General features: G+C 42.2%; 2 protein-coding genes across 2 annotated transcripts in view; one reads left to right on the top strand and one right to left on the bottom strand.

Annotated features, from left to right (window-relative positions):
• Nucleotides 1–3,519: 3,519 nt before the first annotated feature.
• The window catches only part of LOC100069257 (metalloproteinase inhibitor 1), a 49,695-nt gene continuing 30,391 nt past the window's right edge, over nt 3,520–22,823 (bottom strand). The window contains exons 6-12 of the mRNA XM_070263127.1: nt 21,821–22,762; nt 20,983–21,173; nt 15,069–15,511; nt 14,027–14,176; nt 11,054–11,168; nt 10,187–10,367; nt 3,520–4,122 (exon numbers count right to left, since the gene is read on the bottom strand). Coding sequence (XP_070119228.1) covers nt 22,568–22,762 — 195 coding nt within the window. The 3' untranslated portion in view covers nt 3,520–4,122; nt 10,187–10,367; nt 11,054–11,168; ... (2 more) ...; nt 20,983–21,173; nt 21,821–22,567. The remainder of the gene's footprint in view (nt 4,123–10,186; nt 10,368–11,053; nt 11,169–14,026; nt 14,177–15,068; nt 15,512–20,982; nt 21,174–21,820; nt 22,763–22,823) is intronic.
• Nucleotides 6,067–8,079, top strand: LOC106782950 (metalloproteinase inhibitor 1). The gene is made up of 6 exons (XM_014738308.3): nt 6,067–6,074; nt 6,246–6,375; nt 6,612–6,685; nt 6,872–6,980; nt 7,263–7,384; nt 7,614–8,079. Exons 2-6 carry the CDS (start codon nt 6,255–6,257, stop codon nt 7,779–7,781), a joined length of 594 nt encoding a protein of 197 aa, XP_014593794.3. The 5' UTR covers nt 6,067–6,074; nt 6,246–6,254; the 3' UTR covers nt 7,782–8,079.

The following is a 22,823-nucleotide window of genomic DNA, read 5'->3' as shown; positions in this document are numbered from 1 at the left end:
CAAAATATGAACTCTCCAACTTCTCAAAACCACTGACCTCTCCAAGCAAGCGACCCTCCCTAGCAGACAAAACTGCCCACACACTAGTCCCCACAATTCTACCAGATTACAGAGGTCACCAGCCTTTCCAAACCATCCCACCGCCCCAGGACTGTCAAGTAGTGTCAGTTTTTTGAGGTGCTCTCCATGGACTGTCTTTTGCTCTGGGTGCTCATAAGAGGGGCTGTGAACGTAAAAAAACTTCACACAGATGTACACCCATCACACGTACAAATTTCTTTATATAGTTTATATATCAATAAACTTTAAAAAGTTCCTGGACTTAAAAAAGCTATCCAGAAACACCATTGGTACCTTCATTCAATTCTTCTTGTATACGCTTGACCTCTTCTTCATCCAGCAACACAGCCATGTGTCTGTTCCTTCTTACCTGGAGGCACATTGTATCTCCTCACTGGGAGCAATAAAACTCTGGGATAAGACCACAGTGGGGCATGGCATGACCATTCCTTAATGTTCTTTCAAATGTAAAGATCTCTGTGGGTTTGGGTCCAGTCTTTTGTGCAGGGCCCAGTCCTAGGTTGAACCCTTTATCTCCACAGAGAGTACACACAAGCCTGGACAGTTGGGCCTGACAAGTGACAGCCGTCCAAGGGGTAAGGCCAGGCCAAGTGTCAGTGTCAGGATTGTGGTGATTTTTTTCCCAACATGCCTGTGGCATTCCTCTATCTGTCTGACCAGGGAGTGGGGTGGGGAGATTGATCTCCTGTGTAGTGATAAGGGATGTGGAAGCTGCTAGTATGTGGAAGATGGGTCAGAAGAAAGAAGAGGAGGCCTCCATCACATAGACAGTTTTAAAGCTAAATCTAAACTCCTCTCCCATAAGAGAGCCTGACCTGACCTAGGACCAACCTACTGTCTGGCATCCTGAGGTTAGGGTAGAGTGGGTGCATAGACACGATTTCTGCCCTGTGTGTAATCTCATGACTAGTCCTGGATAGGCACTGGGTTGGGGAGAGCCTGGGGCAGACCATCCGTGGGATGTATGCCTAGCTCTGAGAGGAGGGCCTGGTCAGGACCATAAGCTTTGCCCTGCGTGTGATCTCCAATGAGCACCAGCCAGTTCTCTCTTTCCTTTTTTTTTTTTTTTTGCCTTAGGCTTAAATAAGGTAAAACCTCATTTATAAAGCTTTGCTATTTATTGCTGCAATTTGATTCTAATAAATATTAATGCTAGTAATTTTTGGTGTTCAGAATAATGGCTTCCTAAAAATGCCTGCATCCCAATCCCCTGGACCTCCGAATATACGACCTAACTTGGTGAATGGGACTTTGTAGATGTGCTTAGGTTAAGGGACTTGAGTTGAGGAGATTTGCCCTGGAATATCCGGTGGCTCCATGTTATGACATGAGTCCTTAAAAGTGGAGAACATTTCCCGCAAATCAAAACTACACTAAGATATCACCTTACACCTGTTAGACTGGCAAAAACATCCAAATCCAAGAGCGACAAATGTTGGAGAGGTTGTGGAGAAAAAGGAACCCTCATACACTGTTGGTGGGAATGCAAACTGGTACAGCCACTATGGAAAACAGTATGGAGATTTCTCAAAAAGTTAAAAATAGAAATACCCTATGACTCAGCCATCCCATTACTGGGTATCTATCCTAAGAACCTGAAATCAGAAATCCCAAGAGTCCCTTGCACCCCTATGTTCATCGCAGCATTATTTACAATAGCCAAGACGTGGAACCAACCTGCATGCCCAGAAACTGATGATTGGATAAAGAAGATATGGTTTATATACACAATGGAATACTACTCAGCCATAAAAAAAAGACAAAATTGGCCCATTCACAGCAACGTGGATGGACCTCGAGGATATTATGTTAAGCGAAATAAGCCAGTCAGAGAAAGACGAACTCTATATGACTCCACTCATAGGTGGAAGTTAGTATATGGACAAGGAGATCTGATCGGTGGTTACCAGGGAAAAGGGGGGGGGGGTGGGGGGAGGGCACAAAGGGGGAAGTGGTGTACCCACAACATGACTAACAAAAATGTACAACTGAAATCTCACAAGGTTGTAATCTATCATAACATTAATAAAAAAATATAAAAAAATAAAAAGTGGAGAACATTTCCCAAATTGAATCGTAAATAGTTAGGAAAATGAAGTAAGAGCCAGAGGGATTCTACGTTGTTGCTTTCGAATATGCACAGAGGAGGCCAAGAGCCAAGGAATGTTGGCAGCCTCTGAAATTTCCTAAAGCCAGGCACAGATACTTCTTCAGAGCCTCCAGAAGGGAAGGTAGCATTGTTGATACCTCAATTTTAGCCCAGTGAGACTTTTGCTGCGGTTCTGACATACGGAAATATAAGATAATAAATTTGCATTATTTCTGTGGCTAAGGTTGTGGTATTATGTTATATACATAATAAGAGAAAACTAATGAAGAAATGAATGAAAACGATAATAATGGCAACAGGCATTGAGGGATTACCATGTACCAGACACACCTTTGTGTCTTATGTGTGCTTTACATTATTTAACACTGTTTTCCCACCATCTTGGTAGACAAAATTGTTCTCATATTACATTAAAGAATCTGAAGGACAGAGAGTGTAAATGTCCTTTCCCGAGGAAAGGCAGCCAGGAAGGAGTATATCTTAGATTTGATTCTAGGATAGTTTGAGACCTGGCTCCATTCTTCTCAACACTTTTCCTCTCAGGGTGATTAAACAGAAACTTGTTACAAGTCTCTAGTATCTATATTTTGTCCATGTTATATTTCATATACTGCTGGTGTCAATATATCAATCAATATTGATGTCAGAAGATCGGGTGAAAAGATGCAGCTTCAGGAGTTTGACAAGAGGAAGACAATGCCATCGATGCTTTCCCAGACTCATCTGCCCACAGCACAATGGCCTTGACTCTGCTGTGATTGAGAGAGCGAGGAGGGTCTCGGACATCCAACAAGTCCTGGTGAAATATCATGACTCTTTTCCCTCACCCCATCAAAGTTCTTCAGTTTCTTTTCTTTCACACACTTTCTCCTCAGATGATTAAAAGGCCTGAAGGACAGTATGATATCCTCAAATTAGCTAAGTCAGTGATTCTGTGTTCTAAAGCCAACAAGTTTAGCTTTCCAACAAAGATTTCCTCTCATAGAGCATGTTGACCCCTGCCATGTTTCCTGTTGTGTGAACTCTCAGAATGGACCCCTGCAGCTTAGGCCCCATGCATGCCCGAAGTCACACAGGAGGCCCCACTCCAAGAATTCCACCCACTGAGTTACTCTCTGGTGGTTCTATTTACATAAAACTAGCAGTTCTTGGCTCCTTCTGTACCTGCTTCAGGGGTTCTGAGCCTCTGGGACTGACCACCTATGACCTCCCAGCAGTGTGTGCTTGCCGGTGGACATCTGGACAAAGTGTACTGACTCTTTTGCTATTGAATCTGTTTCTGCCTGATGATTTGGATAGTAATAAATTACACTTGAGCAAGTGTGATATGATTTCTTGGGGAAAGGTCAACAAAGACCAGAAACAAGATTTTATTTTGAAAGAAACTATAGAGAAGAATGTAACTCCAGTTTAAGCAGCCTCTCAGCAGTTCCTGCAGCGAGGCCCTGTGGTCCATTTTCACTTCTTATCGTCTATTTCTTCTCCATTTCTTGCTCCCTTAACCTGAGCAATGCTCCTTCTCTTTGCTCTTGGCACATGCCCTGTGCTTTCATACCTGTCACATTTCTTTATTACAAATGGAGTAGGACTTAAGGAAGAAGGGATGGGGGGTCAGCTTGCTGAGGTTTTTCCACTTCCCAGATTGTTATATGACATAAGTCAGTATCATAATACAATGGTGCTGTTGGCCCTCTATCCTCCCTGATGGCTTGCTGTGCTCACATACTTGTACAAGACCAGTATTTGCATCTCCTGGTGTCACGCTTCGGCATATCCTCCAGTCCTCCATGTCATGCCATCTTGTGCATGTCCAAAGATCTCAAGCCCACAAGCTCCCAAAGAACACTTACTCATGCAGCCCGTGAGCCTCCCCAGGCATTTCAAATATTATCTTTATAGGTGTTATTCGTGACTTTCTCTTCAGCTGAGGGCTGCAATGAATGAGAGGTGCATTTGTCAAAATGTGTAGATGTGCACGTAATTCTTTATCTACATTATGCATCAATAAACTTAAGAAAATTCAAATATTAATAAACTACAAAGCATGTCAAAACCTCATCATGTTGACAGATTCTATTTTTACCTTCATTCAGTTCCTCTTCCCATCGCATTATTTTTATTTCTATAATTGCAATTAATGTTGCTTTAAAAATTTAGATGTTCTTGTAAAGTAGGGTTAGACGATTCATACTTTGAAGGTTTTTTAAATGTCAGAATTTTATTTGTAAAGCAGTGTTAAATACTGCTGCGTTTTTATTCCTAATAAATAGTACTGAAAGTAATATGTAGAAATAATAACAATAACTCCTAAAGATCTTCATTTCCTTTTCCCCAAAACCTGTGAATGTGTTATCTCACATGGCGGAAAGGACTTTGCGCATGTGATTAAGTCTGAAGATCGTCAGAAGGAAAATTTTTTCTGGGTTATCCAGGTTGGTCCAATCCTAAAATACAAGTCCTAAGACCAGAGAACCTTTCCTGGCTGTACTCAGAATTAATTTTAACAATGGAAGGAGGACATCAGAGTGATGATATGTTATTTGCTTTGAAGATGGAAGAAGGTGTCCAAGAGCCAAGGAATGACAGTGTCCTATAGAATCTTCAAAAATAAGGAAATAGATTCTCCCTTAGGACCTCCAGGGGGAAAGCGGTGATGTTGGCACCTTGATTTTAGCCTAGTTAGACCCATTTGGGACTTCTGAGTTACATAACTGTAATGTAAATAGATTTGTGTCACTTTAAGCTGCTATGATTGTGATGCCCTCTTACAGCAGTAAGAGGAGTGAATACGTAACGATTTTGGAGACTTATGAAAACAAAACATGAGCGATATGTATTGAGTCATTAGTGTGTGCCACGTACTTCTCCAAGTGCTTAAATTTTAATACTGTATTTTGAGGAACAGAGATGATAAATATCCTGATCTTGGATGCCACAGTGTGGGAGGAACGTATCTCCGACTTGATCCTAGGGTAGTTTGAGGCTGACTTCATTCATTTCAACATTGTTCTTCTCAGGGTGATTAAAGAAGAACTTCTGGGGAATCTTGAACACGTGTTTCCATGTTCTATCAATATTATATTGATACTTTGATGGTGGCAATGTCAGCAGGCTCACATGAAGCAGATCAGGTCATAAGGTCTGAGGCTGGTGGGCATGGACATAGAATGCTTATAGAAGATTCATTAATCTTCAACTTGCATCTGATTTTCCTACAACTCAGGCTAAGAATGTCAATAAAATTAAATGGGAAAAAAGCTTAGAAAAAACATAATTCCTCGTCCTGAGTAAGTGAATCATGGCTGCCTCTGTTCTATAGCTTGATTCCTGCTCCCAACTTGTCCTACCTGCCTCAAGTTTTCTGCCTGAAGGAAGACACAAAATATCTACAGTTGTGGTATATTGATCCATGGTGTGGCTAGGGTTTACTGTAATCACTAAAAGGGTCAAGTTTCCTTCCTTTCCTTTGTGTGTGGCTAACACAGGATTTGACATTTTCCTGTTTATCAAAGGGTCCTACTTGGTTTTCCAGGGCATGGTGTGGGAATTCCCATGCCAAGAATGGTGCCCACCATTCATGGAAGGAAAGAGGAATGATGATCTAAGAGTTCCCTTTGGAAGTAAAAGTGCATGTAGCTAAGAAAAGATGATGATCTGAAAGTCTGATTAAGAAACTCTTAAAGCCCCAGCTACTTCCATCTGTTTCCTCTTCCTCACTTTGCTATATGGCCAGAGCTTGATCTGTAGAAGGATTTAGAGTGAGAGGTGTGGCTCATAGGCCCATGAATGTCCAGGCCACACCCTCCTGAGGATGATTATCCACTCTTGAGCTTTGGCTCTCTGCAGAAGCTTCCAGACTGGCAAAGGTAGGTAGGAACTCAGTGTGAGTTCTACCATTAGTCTCTGGGGAAACACTCCATTTCCCCCAGGGCCACAGAAATTGAGGCTGGTACATGTTTTGACAAAATTCGCCCTATCTTAGACATTAGTGGGTGGAATGGAGTAAGTTTTGCTGTGAGAGAGTTGTAATTTACCTCTCCTTCATGCCTTTTAGGTCTCCACCATGGAATGCACCCTCCTGCTGACCTCTGCTGTGGTGATGTCCCTGTTTGTCACCCCTGCTGTACAGGATTGTAATTGCTTCCAGGATCACCTTCAAACTATTTACTGCAACTCAGACGTTGGTATGCCTGGATGGACCCAAGAAGAGCCACCACCATGGGTCCCATGGGGATTCTCACCCGAGGTTACTGGAGGGCAAAAAATCTCCTCCTCTAAAAGGTGGCTAGACAGGGAAACTCATTGGTTTCCATAAACTCTGTCCCTTGGAGGCTTGGATATCGGTGAATGAGGAGAAACTTGAATGCCTAAACATGAGGAGGGGCAGAGTTTTTCCTGACTATTTTTTTCTTACCCACAGTCTTTGTTGGTAAATACCTGAGAATCCTCGATCTTAGCACATCCAAGCTGCTTTATGATATCACCATTGTCCAGGTAAATCCAGCATCTCCTCCCCAGATTCATCTTCCCACAGACACACAAGACCCTGGACCTTGCTGCGGCGGGAGGAGTGAGGAGGTCTCAGAAGTGCAGTGGGTCCTGGTGATGTAGCAAGCCCACAGTCCACCACCCCCTCAGAGCTCCTCCTTTCCAAATGACTTTCCTGCTTTCTTCTCACAGATGATCAAGGGCCCTGCACCCTTGCAATTTTTTGAATATGCATCAATTTTTGCCTGTAGTCATGTCCATTCGAAGATGTTATATTCTAACGACGAGTATCTCATATGGGGTGAGTTGACCTAACCCAAGCCCCGTGTCCACTTAGCCCCTGCATGGACTCCTTGACATGAGACACATTCGTGAAGATGATGACACAGTAACTCCTGCCCCAAAGCCTCTCCCCATGGAATTTTCCACAGGATACTCTGTCCTCTGACTTGGCTGAATCTATACCTGCCTGGGGGTGTCACGAGACTCTGAGACTTTGGTCTATGGACCAAAGCATATCCCTGTCTGTGGACATCTGGACGTATTGTGTTGATCTTTTTGTTATAGTATCTCTTCTTTTCAGGTCCTCTGATTAATAAAAATCAACTAAATGTGACAGAGTGTGATATCATGCCTTGGGAGAACATCAGTGAACACCAGAAACAAGGTCTCTTCACATACTATAAGGCAGGATGTAACTGCACTGTGAGTAGTCCTCTCAGCTGTTCCCACAGCTGAGGATTGGTTGGTTATTTCTCTTTTCCTACTGTCTGCTTCACGTCTTTGCCTCTTGCTCCCCCAACCTGAAACTTCCTCTTCTCTATTTAGATCAGCTCTCTGTTCTCTGGCACCTCCCACGCTTCTTTCTAATGGGATGGAACTGAGAACCGGGAGGAAAAGTGATGAGCTTTGCTACGATTTCTCCACTCTCCAGATACTGCCCAAGAAAGAAAGAGCTTCAATTGGTGAACCAGTCCGGGCATGCCTTTGGGACAACTCCTACCTCAAACCCATGGAGTACTCACACTTTTACAATACCGGTGCCTGCATCCCTGTGTCTCCTTTGGTTTGCCAATGGAAAAATATAAGTGAGCCCAACTAACATCTCTCTTTATTTCTCCCGTGTCTTGTCATCTCATGCATTTCCAAATATCTGCCCAAAGACCAGGAGACTCATGAAGAACACCATTCTCGTAAAGCTCACAAAACACTCCAAGCGTTTTAGTTATCATCTTTTTAGGATGTTCTTCAAAGGCTGTTTCGTCATCAGAGTGCTGCAATGAGGGGTGTGTAAGCTTTGTCCAGATCCATAGACATGGGCATTTATGATGTGCACATATTTTGTTATGTAGTTTCTGCATCAAATATCAATAAACTCCAAAGAAATGGCTGCATCCTTATCCTGTTTACAGATCCTTTCGGCACCTATAATTCTTCTTCTCTCCTCCCTGGGCTCTTCTTCATTGAGGAATAACTTCCATAACCATGCTCCTTGTTACCCTGAAGCATGCTGTCTCTCATTCTGCTTCTCCCTTAACGGCATAAGACATGGGGACTAAAGAAGGTGCTAGATACAGAGATCTCTGAGAACTGACTAGACAGGTCACGTTATAAAACTTCCTTAAAGATCTTTGGGATGTAAAAATACCTATGGGTTGGGGTCCAGGGAGAGGACTGAATGTGTGCAAGGCAGAGTCTTAGGTTGTCCCTGTACCTCCCCAGAAAATACATACAAGCCTGAACAATTGGTCCTGGGCAGTCTGAGGACCAGAGCCAGGCCTAGTGTGCCCTCCACAGGTCTGTGACATCCCTCGTTGTGTCTGGCCCTGAGATTGGAACTGGAGGATTGGCTTCCTATGTAGTGGTCAGAGGATAAGGATGCTGTTAGTGCAGGACAAATGGGTCGTGAGAAAGCAAATGAGGCCTCTATCACATAGACATATTTAAGGTTGAGTCCAAGTTCTTCTCTCATAATAGCATGGAAACTGACCCAGGGTGAAGCTTCTGTAGGGACAGCGCTAGGTGTAAGATAGAGTAGGTACATATTCACAATCACCCACCTGTGTGTAATCTCATGACTAGTCCTGGATATGCACTGAGTAGGGGAGCAGGGGGCAGACCATCCCTGGAACGTCTGTCCAGTCCAGAGGGGATGGCCCAGTTGAGACCACAGGCTTTATCCTCTGTGTGACCTTCAGAGAGTTCCTGCCTGTCTATTGGCTTGTACCTGGTGAAAGCCATCATTGTCACCACAGCCCCTTCTCTATTCCTTACTGTAAAATGGAGGTGCTCTTCTTCCATTATTCATTTGCATTATGATACCATGTAGCAATAATTAGTGCCACACTAGAAAGTCCTGTTACGCTCTGTCATCACGTGGATGTAGGGATAAATATGATGCTTTATTGACATTATTGTCTTTTCAATTTTTATAATTCTAATTAATAGTATTTAAATGTGCAGATGTTCTTGTAGAGTAGGGTAAGAAAATCCTTACAGCACATGAGTTTTTATGAGTTTTAAATTAGTTAGAACCCTCGTTGTAGAGCAGTGCTAATTACTGGTATAATTTTATTCCTCATAAGTAATAGCGACAGTAATGTGAGGGAAGCAGAATAATGGCCAATAATGGCCCTTGAAGATGTCCAAATCTTATTTCCTAGAACCTGTGAATGTTACCTCATGAGGCAGGACAGCCTTTGCAGATATAAGCAAGCTTAAGGATATTAAGAATGGGAGATTTTTCTGGACAACCTGCATTGGTGCCATCTCGAGGGATCCTACAAGGGATGGTGTAACTGAGCTGTAAGGAGCCCCCTCAGCTGTTCCTGAACTCCAGGGCCTGTTGCTTATTTTTTTCTTCTCATTGTCTGTGTTCTCTACCTGTTTTTTTGCTCCCTAAATCTGAAACTGATCCTTTTATAGACTACTTGGATCTGCTTTCTGATCTCTAGCACCTGCCACACTTCTGTTTTCTAAATGGGTTGGTACCCAGGACTGGGAAGGCTGGTGAGCTCCACTAGGCATGGCTTCTCCACTCCCTAGGCAAAGCATAACTCTTCCATGATTCCTGGCTAAGACATAATTCAATTCTGCCTGGCTTGACACATACAGTCCTCATACATGTGGAGACCAGCACCACCATGTCCCCTGGTTTCTGCAAATGGGTAATATAAATAAGGCTATCCAGCATATCCCTCCATTTCTTGTGGGACAAGCCTTCCAATGAAGATTCAAAAGACCCACCCAAAGACCACAAAACTCCCAAAGAACTCGTTGCTCAAGAAGCTCATAACCACCTCCAAACATTTCAAATTTCGTCATTCTTGGAGTGCTGTACAAAGACTATATCTTGATCTGGGTGCTGCGAAAGAAGTGTGTATCCTTTGTCAAAATGTGTAGACGTGCATTTCGAATGTGAACAGATTTCTTTATTTCTATTATGCATCAATAGATTTCTAAAAAAATCAAGCATCAATAAACTACAAAAAATGAGAGAAAACTCACCCTTGTAAGATCCTATCTGCTCCTTCATTCAAAGCCTGTTTTATGCCGTCATACTCTCCTTCATCCAATAATTCCATCCTTAACCGTGTTCCTTCTTATCTTGAAGCAGGGTCGCTCTCACCCACTGAGGGCATAAATCCTGGGCCTAAAGAAGGTGTTGGATCCAGAGATCTCTTGGATTCTACCAGACAATACATGTCATGAAACTTTCGTAAGGGTATTTGGGATGTAGAAAGGACAGTGGTGGTGTCAAGGAAGGGGCCTTTGGATGTGTGGAGGGACAGAGTTCTAGGTGGGCCCTCTATGATCCCAGGGGATACATACAGGCCTGGACAGTGGGCCTGAGAAGTGAATGCAGCCTGAGGGGCAAGGTCAGGACAAATGTGTGTATGTGTTTCAAGGGTATGGTAGTTTTTCCTCAACATGCCTGTGACATCCTTCCATGTGACCGGCCCTGGGAGAGGAGTGAGGAGATCAAGCTCCTGTGTAAGGATAAGGGATGTGAAGGCTGCCAGTGAAGGGCAGATGGGTCAAAAGAAAACAGAGGAGGCCCCCATCACTTGGACAATCTTAAATCTAAATTCAGACTCTGCTCTGACCCAGGGTGAGGCTGCTGTATGGCCATCCTGGGGTTAGGGTGGAATGAGGTACATAGACACAATCACTGCCCTGTGTGTAATCTCATGACTAGTCTTGGAGAGGCACTGGGTAGGGGAGAACCTGGGGCAGACCATCCATGGAGTGTCTGCACAGCCCTGAGAGGAGGGCCTGGGTGGGACCATAGGCTTTGCCCTGTGTCACCTCCACAGATCACCTTCCAGTGCATGGGTTTGTGCCTGGTGAAAGACATCACTGTCAGGACAGCACCTTTTTGGTTTCCTCATGTGAAATGGTGCCCTTCTCATTGTTCATTTGCATTATGCTGCCTTTGTAGCAGTAGTTAGTATCACTTTTTGACAATCTTGTTGTGCTCTGCCATCAACTGTGAAATAAGCAGAAATGTGATGCCTCATTGACATTATAATTATTTTTTACCAACATAATTGCAATTAGTACTGCTATAAACAGGAAGATGTTTTATAAAATAGAGTTAGATAATCCATATTTTAAAGTATTTTTTGAGAGACCTAAAAGAGGTGTAACCTCATTTATAGCAGAATATTAATTATTGTTACCATATAATAACTACAGTATTTATTTTAAGTAAATTAACAAAAGTAATACTAGAGTCACATTTATTATGTGCTGGACACTGCTCCATGCCCTTCATATTTTTAATAGTTTAATTATTTAGTAATTATGTAATTACTCATAACTATCTTGGAAGTAAAAATTATTCCCATTTTAAATGCAGAACCATAAGGAACACAGGTGATACCCTAGATTTGATCCTAGGGTAGTTTGAGGTTGACTTCTATTCTTTTTGATACTGTTTCTTACAGAAACTTGTTACAAGTTTCTAGTATCTATGATTCATCCATATCACATTGATACAATGTTGGTGATGAAGCCAGCAAGGTCAGCTGAGAAGACGCACTTTCATAAGTTCAACTTGAGCAAGGTAAATCCTTTAAGGCTTCCCCAAACTCGTATCCCCAAGACACCCCCCACCTTGACTCTGCTGTCGCTGAGGGTGCGTGGAGGGTCTCAGGTCTCCAGCAGGTCCTGTTGAAATAACAAGACTCTGGCCTCTCACCCCACAGAATCTCTTCAGGCCAGCTTCATGAATTCCTTTTCTCCTCATAGAGGATCAAAAGCTTTGAAAGAACATTTGCTATCTTCTAATTAGCTACATCAGTGATTCTGTGTGAGAACACCAATGAGGCAGAATACCCCGGCAAAGATTTCCTCACATGGGATATTGACCCATACCAATACCCTTCCCCTGCAGGAATCCCTCTACATGGCTTCCATTCACAGATCTGGTAACACAGAATCCTTCACATCAGGCGCTCTGCTCTGAGTTGTCCTCAGGACATTGTGCTGGCAGAATGTGCAGTCTTTATGGATTCTTTATCTGCCTCAGGGTGTGCTGAGCCTCTGAAACTGCCCACTGTAAACCATGTGTGTCCTTTTGTGGGTCTATCCAGGCACGTTGTGCTGGCTCTAATGGCGTACCATGTGTTCCCTCAAAGTTATCTGCATAACAAGGAACTATATTTTAATATGTGCCATATGGATTCCTAGGAGGTGCTCCTTTTTGAGCAAAACCAATGCTTCCTGGTGGGGTAAAGGTAGGAGGGAACTGTGCCTTAAGCATCCCCCAAAGCTGTTCCTGCAGCTCTCAGACTGTCACTTATGTTCTCTCCCCATTCCCTGCTGCTTTTCCATCTTCCCGTTCCCTGCTTTCTCTTCATCTCCCTGGATTCTCTCACTGGCCCTGCACTCTCTCCTCTTACCCAGTGCCACTCATCATCCCAATCTCTTTGACCATGTTTCCTGATCTCTCTCTCTGCTTTCTGATCCCATTGCAATCTGTGCATCTGTTGTCTGTTCTTTCTCCCTGTTCCTCTCCACCTTACTCTCAACCTGTCACCATCTCCCTGCTCTGTGGCTTCACGGTGGCTTCATTTCATCCTCTCAATACCTGATTCACTTCTCTTCTCTAATTAGAGGAGACTACAGTAACGGAGAGCAAAGGAGAACTGATTTTGCTGTACTTTGAGTCCTGTGGATAGATTTCAAAACTCATATGGGTTGCTGCTTTCCTGAATTCCTGCCCTGTCTATGGGCTCTGTCTGCTGGAAAACATTGAGTTCATTCATTTGTCCATGATCAGTTCCTGCCCACCCTCTCTACCTGGGCACTGTGAATGGGACTACATAAATAAGAGCCTCATGCATTTCACTCCGCCTCACTCAACTGGTGAGTTGTCTTAATCCCTAGGCTTAAAAACACTCCCTGAGCCCATCAACATTCCTAAACACCTTAAGACTCCAGGATGCACCAATCTTCCCAAACACACCATTCTCACAAATCCCATCAGCCTCCTCCAAACCCTGAAAGCTCACCAAGCATAGGAATCCTTATCTGTGCTTGGGCACTTGTTTTGTTCTGTTTCTTCATCTGAGTGCTGCAGGTGCATGGGTGTGCAGACTTTGTTACAATTCATGGAGCTGTATGCCTATGATATCCACACATTTCCTCATATAGTTTAGGCATCAACATAATATAATAAACAAATACCCAGGTTGACAAACCTCCTCTCTGCTTCTTCATCCTATTTTACTTTGCCACTTTGAGTTCTCCTTCATCTGCAAGTCACATTCCTGACCCTGTTTTTTCCTTAATCTCAAGTACAGTCTACGACCTTATCCCGCTGAAAGTATAAAATCTGGAGTTAGAAAAGGTGCCAGATCCAGACTGCTCTGGGGTGAGGAAACTTGTTGCATCTTGTGAACCTCCCTGAAAGATTGCGGAACCCAGGAGTCACCTGGATGGGGGAGACAGGGAGGATACTGGCCTCTTTGGAGGGTTGAGTGCTTATCTGACCCCTAAACCCTACAAGGTCTTGGCCAAGCACAGGAGATGGACTTGAGACGGAAGTGTAGTGTAAGGAGTAGGGCTGTGCCTCATAGATGTCATCGGCAGCTTGACTCTTTTTCTCTGATGAGCCTATGAGGCTGGCTCCCACTCCAAGGCAGGGTAGGGCTATGGATCATGAGGTAATGGACAGGCCTGTGGAAAAGGGCACAATGCATGGGGAAAGTTTCCTGTGACATCCTCTTATCTAGAATCTGATTATTCCCTGAATCTCAATGACCCAACATATCTCTTCTTGGTCTCTTGCTCTCAGAGCCATTTTGGAGAACTACACAGCTCAAGACAGGGAGCACTTACATTGGGAGTTCACGAGTCATCGTGGCAGACTAGATGAGCCAAACAAGACCAAGACTGTCAAACCGTATCTCCTCCAAAACACCATGGGGACTTGGAGAGGCCCAGGGGTGCAGTTTATCAAGTGAATTTATTTCTGATGTGCGTGGTCTCCTGCCATGGACAGAGAAGGTCACGGGAAATGGTTATGGCCTGAGTTCACAGTCCAAAAGGAGGTTCTGGGCCATTGATGTCTGACCAGCCTATGACCTCTAACCCAATGCCTGCTTAGCCCTGGGCCTTCCCAGAGCTGGGAAGAATCTAGGGGTCTGGCTTTAGATGGGTGTGTCCAGAATATATGAAGGCATGGTGACTGCTTCCTGACCTGTAATTGTCCACTCATTAAGTCCTTGATTCAATCTACACATTTCCTTGCTTGACTTGTGCTCTTCTGTGACCCCTGCACACTGGCTCTCCAGTGGTCAAGGAGTCCTGAGACTTTTTAGGGAGTCAACAAGCTGTAGTGCAGGCCAGATGAGCTAGTTAAGGCCTCAAAGACTTAGATAAGAGGAAGCTTGCTTCTCTCCCCCATCCCATGAGGAGGCATGGACTGGCCTTGGTAATGGCTTGGGCATAGCCACCCCAGTAGTTTGGAGTAGGAGCCATGAGCATTGATCATTGACCTGTGTGTAACCCTCCAGTGAGGGCCTGACAGGTCTTGGACATTCTTAAGATAGAGGTGAAACCATTAATGTTGCACGTGATTGGCCTAGCCTAGGACCTGGTTGGTTCATAACTGGCCTTAGATCTTTGTGTGACCTCCCACAGAGGTCTACTCAAGGCTTTCGCAGGACCTGCTGTGTGGTTACATAAATAGTTGAGATCTCTGTTCTCTTCCATCAAATGGAATGATTCTGATAATTCAGTAGTTTGTGTAAGAGACTACACCAGAGGAGCTTCATCCATTCCTGGCCTTGACCTAGATGATGAGATTCTGGATTTTTGAGCTAATCTTTCAATGGAATGAGAATTTGGGGGACCATGGGAAGGGCTGAGAGTATTTTACCTGTGGAGGTGTGGTGATTTGGGGTGCTGGAAGGTGAACTGTATCAAACAGCCTTTAAGATATCCTCCAATTATTCCTGCCTCTTGGTATTCATACTTTGTGTAAACCCTTCCATTTAAGTATGTACTGGATTTAATGACTCAGTTCTGAGGCATAAAATATGGTAGAATGATGGGATGTCTTTTGTTCGGTTATAAAGACTGCATCTTCTTTCTTGGACAAACTCTTTTGATTTCCTTTCTCTCTCTTGCTCTAGGAGAAGCCAGCTGCCATGTCATGAGGTAGATGAAGAGGGTCTCAAGGCAAAAAACTGAGGTCTATCAAGAGCCAAGTAAGTTAGCTAGGGGGCAGATCCTTCTACAGTTGAGTCTTGAGATGACTGTAGTCCTGGTTTTCACCTTGATTGCAGCCTCACAGAACACCCTAAGCCATAATCACCAAAGCTAAGAAAGAGAATTTTGAAACATACTTAACTAAATTTGAAAATTTATGCTCTTTGAAAGGCACTGTTAAAAGAATGAAAGATGAGCCACAGTTTGGGGAAAAAAATTACATATCTAATAAGGGACTTTATCCTGAAAATATAAAGACCTCTCAAATCTCAACAAGAGAATGAATAACCAAATACAAAATTGGTGAAAACTGAACAACTACTATATCAAGGAACTTATATGGTAAATGAGTATATAAAAGATGCTCAACTAGTTAGTCATTGGCAAAATGCAAATTAAAACCACAAAAAGATACCACTGCATACCAATTAGAATGTATAAAATTAAAAAGTAATGAAATTTTTGGGCCAGGCCTAGTGACCTAGTAGTTAAGTTTGGCATGCTCAGCTTTGGAGGCCCAGGTTCAGTTCCCGGGTGTGAACCTACACCACTTGTCTGTCAGCAGCCATCTGGTGGCGGTTCACACACAAAAAGAGGAAGATTGGCAGTGGACATTAGCTCAGGGCAAATCTTCCTCAGCAAAACAAACAAAGAAACAAACAAAAACCAGCTCTGGCTGATGGGGTTGGGTGAGTTCCTGGAGCCCAACAAATTCTCATGAGATATCAAGACTCTAGACTCCCATAAACAGCTTTGTATTAATTATGGATTGCTGCTGTAGCAATTGACCACAAACTTAGTGGCTTAAAACAATACAAATTTATTTTCTTACAGTCCTATAGGTTAGGAATCCAACATGGGTCTCACCAGGCTAAAACTCGAAGTGTCAGTGAGTCTGTTCTTTTCGGGAGGTTCTAGGGCAGAATCTGTTTCCTCACCTTTTCTAGCTGCTACCAACTTCCTGCATTCTGTGGGTCATGGTCTTCTTCCTCCGCTTCCAAAGTTGGCAGTGTTGCATCTCTCTGACCATTCTTCTGTAGCCACATTTACTTTTCTGACTGAGGACCAGGAAAGGTTCTCTACTTTCCAAGATTCACAAGATTAAACTGGACCCACTCAGATAATCCAGAATAATCTCCCCAAATCAATGTCCTTAAATTGAATCACACCTGCAAAGTCCCTTTTGCTATGTAAGGTAACATAGTCACAGGTTCTTGGGATCAGGATGTGGACATCTTGGGGGGGAGGGGCATTATTCTGCCTTCCTGCTATGGACCAAATTATGTCCCCTCCACCCCAAATTCGTATGTTGAAGCCATAACCCCCAATGTGACAGTATTTGGACATGGGACCTTTGGGAGATAATTAGGTTTAGAGGGTCAGAAACGACTCTACAGAGTTAGTCCAGGCAAGTCACTAAACAAACAAAGAAATAAAATCCAGCAACCACAACCACCTACCAAGAAAGAGCAGAATTCAAAGTTGGTACAATATACTATCTAAAATCCCAGTTTTTCAATAATGCATGCAAAGAAAAAGGAAGGTATGCCTTTGTGCAGGAAAAAATTCTCAATAGAATTGCTCTCTGAGGAGGCTGAGATATTGGACTTAGCAGAAAAGGACTTCAAAACAGGAGTTATAAATATGCTTTAAAAACTAATGGAAACCATATTTAAAAAATTAAAGAAAATACAATTCCATAACTCATATAATAGATAAGAAAAATAAATAGAAATTATAAATATGAACCAACAGGAATATCAAGAGTTAAAAAATTACAATAACTGATATGGGTAATTCATTAGAGGTGTTCAACAGCAGATTTGAGCCAGCAGAAGGAAGAATCTGCAAAACTGAAGACAGATCAATAGAGATTGTCCAATTGGGGAACAGAAAGATAAAAGAATGCAGAGAAATGAACAAATCCTAAAAGACCCTTGGGAAACCATTAAACATATTATATTAAACATACAATGCTTGTCCCAGAAAGAGAAGGGAGAGAGAAAGAGGCAGACAAATTTAATGGATGTGAGCTCCTCAAATTTGAGAAAAAGTATTAATATGTGTATTTAAGAAGGTCAACAAATTTCAAATAGCTTAAACGCAAAGATATCTACATCTAGATCCTGTGGACAAGGTGCATCCAGCCTAGGCCACTGTTCTGAAGTGCCTGCCTTTGGCAATCATGGCTGAGACACTCCACAAAGTTTCTGCTGGGCTCTCAAGCTCCTTGGGGGATAAGTAGTCCACTGCATTTTATTGTCTTCTTTTGGGCATATCCATCAGGGAAATACAGGTTGATGATGGGTTCACAAATCAATTGGAATCATTCTTCTTAGTCACCTTTACACTGGGTACCAACTCTACCCACCCTTGGATTCCTTTAATTTTGTTTACTCTTTTTAGGGCTTTTTACAATTTTGTTTTTATGTTGTAACTTTTTTAATGAACTTTTAATTTTGGAATAATTTCAGATTCATAGAAAAGTTGGAAATTTATTATGGAGTTTCTGTGTACCTTTCACCCAGTTTCTCCAAGGTTAACATCTTCCGTAACCATGGTATATTTGTCAAAACTATGAAATTAGTATTGATACCATACTAAGAGCTAAACTATAAACATTTTTTTAAAGTGCTAGTTCTTTTTTTTATTGTGGTAACATTGGTTTACAACATTATATGAATTTTGGGTGTACATCATTATATTTTGATTTCTGTGTAGATCATATCATGTTCACCATCCAAAGACTAATTACAATCCATCACCATACACATGTGCCTAATCACCCCTTTCACCCTCCTCCCTCCCTGCTACCCACCTGGTAACCACTAATCTCTGCCTCTATGTGTTTGTTTGTTGTTGTTTTTATTTTCTATTTATAAGTGAGATCATATGTATTTGCCTTTCTCCCTCTGACTTTTATTTCGCTTAGCATAATACCCTCAAGGTCCATCCATATTGTCGCAAATGGCCAGATTTCATCCTTTTTCTGTTTGAGTAGTATTCCATTGTGTATATATACCACATCTTCTTTATCCATTTGTCCCTTGATGGGCACCTAGGTTGCTTCCAAGTCTTGGCTATTGTGAATAATGCTGCAGTGAACATAGGGGTACATATATCTTTACACATTTGTGTTTTGATGTTCTTTGGATAAAGACCCAGCAGCAGAACAGCTGCATTGTATGGTAGTAAACTACAAACTTCATTCGTGTCAGATAATTCTTGCCCCCAAATCTTTTTTACTTCCCTGACCAAAGCCAGGATAACAGATTACCCATGTGCCATTAGTCTTCTATATTATGTGGCAGATTTCTATCTTTCCTAGTTTTTCATGATCTTGAGAGTTTTGAAGAGTACTAATCAGGTACTCTTTTTTGTAGAATGCCCCTGATTGTTGGTTTTTCTGATGTTTTCTATTGGTTAGATTTGGATTACAGGTTTTTGAGAAGAATACCACTGAAGGGTATTCTCCTTCTCATTGCATCATATCAGGTGATGCCTGATATCATATGAATTATCACCTGATGATATTCACTTTGATCACTTGGTTAAGAAGATGTCTGCTAGGTTTCTCTGCCATGCAGTCACTGTTTTTACCTTTCCATACTTTTCATGCTTTTATTTGGAAGTGGGTAAATCACTAATTTCAGCCTACACCCAAAGAAGAGGAAGTGAAGTCCTGGGTGGATATCTATGTATGTTATTTGGAATTCTTTTATAGGAAAGATTTGCCTCTTCTTCTCATTTATTTCTTTATTCAGTCTTTTATCTACATCCGTATGATTATAGATATTTATTTTATTCTTTTGGGGTATAATCCTATACAATCATGTATTTTGGGAAATTATTCCAGTTTTAGCCTTTTGAGCTCTTTTAGATCAACTCCTGTGTCTTTTTGGTATATCTGTAACTTTTATTTATTTATTTAAAAATTGTCCATCCTTATAGACTATGTTTACGGGGCGGGGGGATGGGGGATGGAAAGAGCTTGGTTAAAGAGTACAAACTGTCTGTTATAAGATGAATAAGCTCTAGGGATCGAATGTATAGTTAACAATATAGTTAACAATATCGTATACTTGAAATTTGTTAAGAGAGTAGATATTAAGTGTTTTCACCATACCAAAAAAAGATAACTATATGAGATGAAAGATGTACTAGGTTAGCTTGCCTGTGATAATCATTTTACAATGTATATGTATATCAAAGCATCATGCCGAAAACCTCAAATGTATACATTTTTTATTAACTATATCTCAGTAAGGGTGGGAAAAAATTGTACATCCTTGATTGATGGCACTAGATGATGTCCCAGGATCACTTTGCATTTTCCCTGCTTCAGCCCTGGGATCAGCCATTTCTCCAAGGCGCTGCACTCTTTGTCACATCCTACCAAATCCTTTCCTAACCCAGGGCCTCCCAAGGGCTCCCCACAGTCAATACCTAGGAAAAAGTCCTAATATATCAAGCCAGGGACATGCTGAGCCTGCCAGTAAAGTAAGAACAATATCTCAATATAATGGTAGCGCCTAGATGTCACGAACTGGCAAGAGCCTCGGAGTGGACACAGGACCAGAATCTGAGGTTGCTGGCCAAGTGGTACATATTGAAGATTACATTTGGATGGGGGTCCCGAAGGATATAGGATTTAACACCATGGCAGGAACTGCATTAGATGGTGTGGACATGTTTCCACATGGAATGACTAAAGTACTTAAGGGAGAAATGCCAGAATCACTATGGCGGACAGTAGAAGTAGGAAGCATAGACCCATAGAAGTAGGCATGTTAGAGTGGATAAACTCCATAAGACCAGGTAATTTTTCCCCCATGCATCTGAGGGTTGTTATGAGGCCTTGAAGTGCTTTTGAGCAATACCTGAGACTTTTCTGACCTGCTCTCCTATGCTGACTTCTAAGTCAGATGAAACAGAGATGAACAACTTGCATCAGCTGTTCAGGTAGCCCCCACGCTGGTTTGAACAGACACCTACAATAAGATCTCCTCTGTTCCTTCCTGATTCAGGCACCAGGGTGCCTCTCTGGGAATGCAGGTTGCTACTGCTTTAAAACCACTGCATGGCTGGGGAGGGGTGGAACAAGGCAAGTGAAATCACCAAATAACTTTCCTATGATTTTGAAGTCACATTTTTTTTTCTTGATTCAGCATTTGCTTGATTGCTATAAGTTGTTGATTGTTTTGCAGAGTTCTGATAAAACGGGTTCTGACATAGTCTGCTTGTTTTGTGATGTGTCTGTGAGGAGATGAGAGCTTGGAGCTGGCTACGCTGCCATTTTGCTGACATTACTTCTCCAGATATAGGTTTTTAAATACCATTCTCTGGTTTAAAAAAATATAGGCTTTGCAAACTGGTGCAGAAGCCAACCTGAAATTGCTCCCAACAGGCAAAGTTGGAACAATTTGAGCAAATACCCAAATAATAATAGTACTGGATTATAACTCAAGAAACAAAATAAATATCCACGAGTCCACAATAATATAGATGAATAATCGAATAAATAAATAGATAGGGGAAAAGGGGTGGATCTTCCTTACAGAACTTGAATTAATTCCAATTACCTTCTCTCCCCTGGAATGTGGGCTGGATTCAGTGACTCACTTCCAAAAGAGGGTATAGGAAAGGAATGTGAAAAGTGGCTTTACAGTGGTTGACATCACCAGAGAGATGTGCAGAGATAATGCATCCCTGATGTGACTTGAGAAGGGCACTTGTTTGTGGTGCTTTTTTCCATAAAAGCCATAACCTCAGCCTAATAATGAGAATACAGGAGACAAACAAAAATTGAGAGACATGGTACAAAATACATGAACAATACTCTTTAAATTTTCTAAGCTATGGAAAACAAAGAAGGACTAAGAGACTGTCACAGATCAGGGGGAGGCATAGGAGATATGGTGACTAAATGCTGTGATATTCTATATTAGATTCTGGCACAGCAAAAGGACATCAGTAGAGAAACTGATAAAATCTGAATAGAGTCTGGCATTCAGTTAATGATACTGTACCCAAGCTAATTTTTCAGTTTTGACAAATGTACCCTGGTTATGTAAGATGTTCTCATTAAGGCAAACCAGGTGAAGGGTATAAAAAATTCTATGTATCATCTTAGAATATTTTCTGCAAATCTAAATTTATTCTAAAATCAAAAATTGAATAGAATAAAAAATAGAGAACACACTGTTTCTGACGGACTCTGGAAAAGTTCGATGTTGATAAATTATGTTAAAAGGATCAGTTCAATCAGCTCCCCCGAACATTCGTTGTTCACACCTCATTTATGCTGTAAATCCTCTTCAGTTCCAACTTGCATCTTATAGTGTTTAGGGTACTTTGTTTTGCTTTCTGAAATGTTTTAAAGTAGTCAAATTTATTAATGACTGCCTTCATATATTGTACCTTATGTATCTTGAAGTCCTAAAGATTCTCCTTTGTGTCATCATGAAAGTTTAGAAGTTTTGTGCTGTGGGAATTAGAATATCCTCCCCTCTCTCACCCAGTGATTCTTGCTTCAGCAAAGCATCTAGCAAGGCTTCAGAGAATGTCAGGTGGAGTTTGATCCTGGGTCTCTCCGGATCCACTTCTTCATCTAGGCTCTGCTTTGCTTTGGATGGAGTGAGGAGATAGGAATTTTGGAAGGAGAAGGGTTAGGGTCAGGCTTGAGGTTGCTGTATGAATAAGAGCTAAAAGGTGAATAAAGAATTCAGAGGATCAAGGGTATTTGTCATCAGGGTGGCGTTTGTCACCCTGAGATTTATTTTATTTTTGTAAATTTTATTGATGCATATACTACTGGCAGAAAGTGAACAAAAATTAAGTGTGCAACTAAATAAACTTTCATAAAGTTATCCCAGCTTGTCACCACATCAAGGAACCGAACACTATAACCCAAGCAGTCCTTGGGTTCAGAGTTGTAAACGGACTGGCTGGAGGAGTCTTTGGAGTGAAAGTGAAGTGGTCGAGGGGAGCTTCTGCATTCAGAGTTGTTATTTGTGGACTGGATGGAAGAAGGGTCATTGGATTTAGAATTGGGTGGGTTGGTGGGATCATTGGATGGGATGGTGGACTGGTGTCCAGAGGGGTTATCAGATGGGGAGGAATTGTTGGAATTCAGGTTGTAAGCGGGCAGGTATGTATCAGGATTCATCACTGGAGGGGGACCATTAGGCTACACCTCAACTTGCCTCCGTGAACAGTGATCAGATTCTGAGGGGCCACACATGGAAGATATGGACTGGCTTCCTTCCCATATACTATAGTCACAGTCTCTTTGTTTCCACACACACTCTGTGAAACCAGGTTGAAGGCAGGGGCATACAGACAGCGGAGGCAGGGTTGAACCTAGGGGTGGAGGGAGATACAGGACTTGTTGCCACTCTTTTCCCACCTCTAGTTCACAAGC

This window comes from Equus caballus, chromosome 3 (genome assembly GCF_041296265.1).
Source record: "Equus caballus isolate H_3958 breed thoroughbred chromosome 3, TB-T2T, whole genome shotgun sequence".
Classification (NCBI taxonomy): Eukaryota; Metazoa; Chordata; class Mammalia; order Perissodactyla; family Equidae; genus Equus; species Equus caballus.
Note: the sequence above shows the minus strand (reverse complement) of the source record. Positions and strands in the feature narration are given on the sequence as shown.

What these genes read in the sequence shown, in the direction of transcription:
- LOC106782950 (XM_014738308.3), top strand. Translation starts at nt 6,255, where the DNA reads ATGGAATGCACCCTCCTGCTGACCTCTGCTGTGGTGATGTCCCTGTTT. An exon ending in CGACGAGTATCTCATATGGG is followed by an intron (nt 6,981 to 7,262) that starts GTGAGTTGACCT and finishes TCTTCTTTTCAG; the next exon opens with GTCCTCTGATTAATAAAAAT. An exon ending in AGGCAGGATGTAACTGCACT is followed by an intron (nt 7,385 to 7,613) that starts GTGAGTAGTCCT and finishes TCCACTCTCCAG; the next exon opens with ATACTGCCCAAGAAAGAAAG.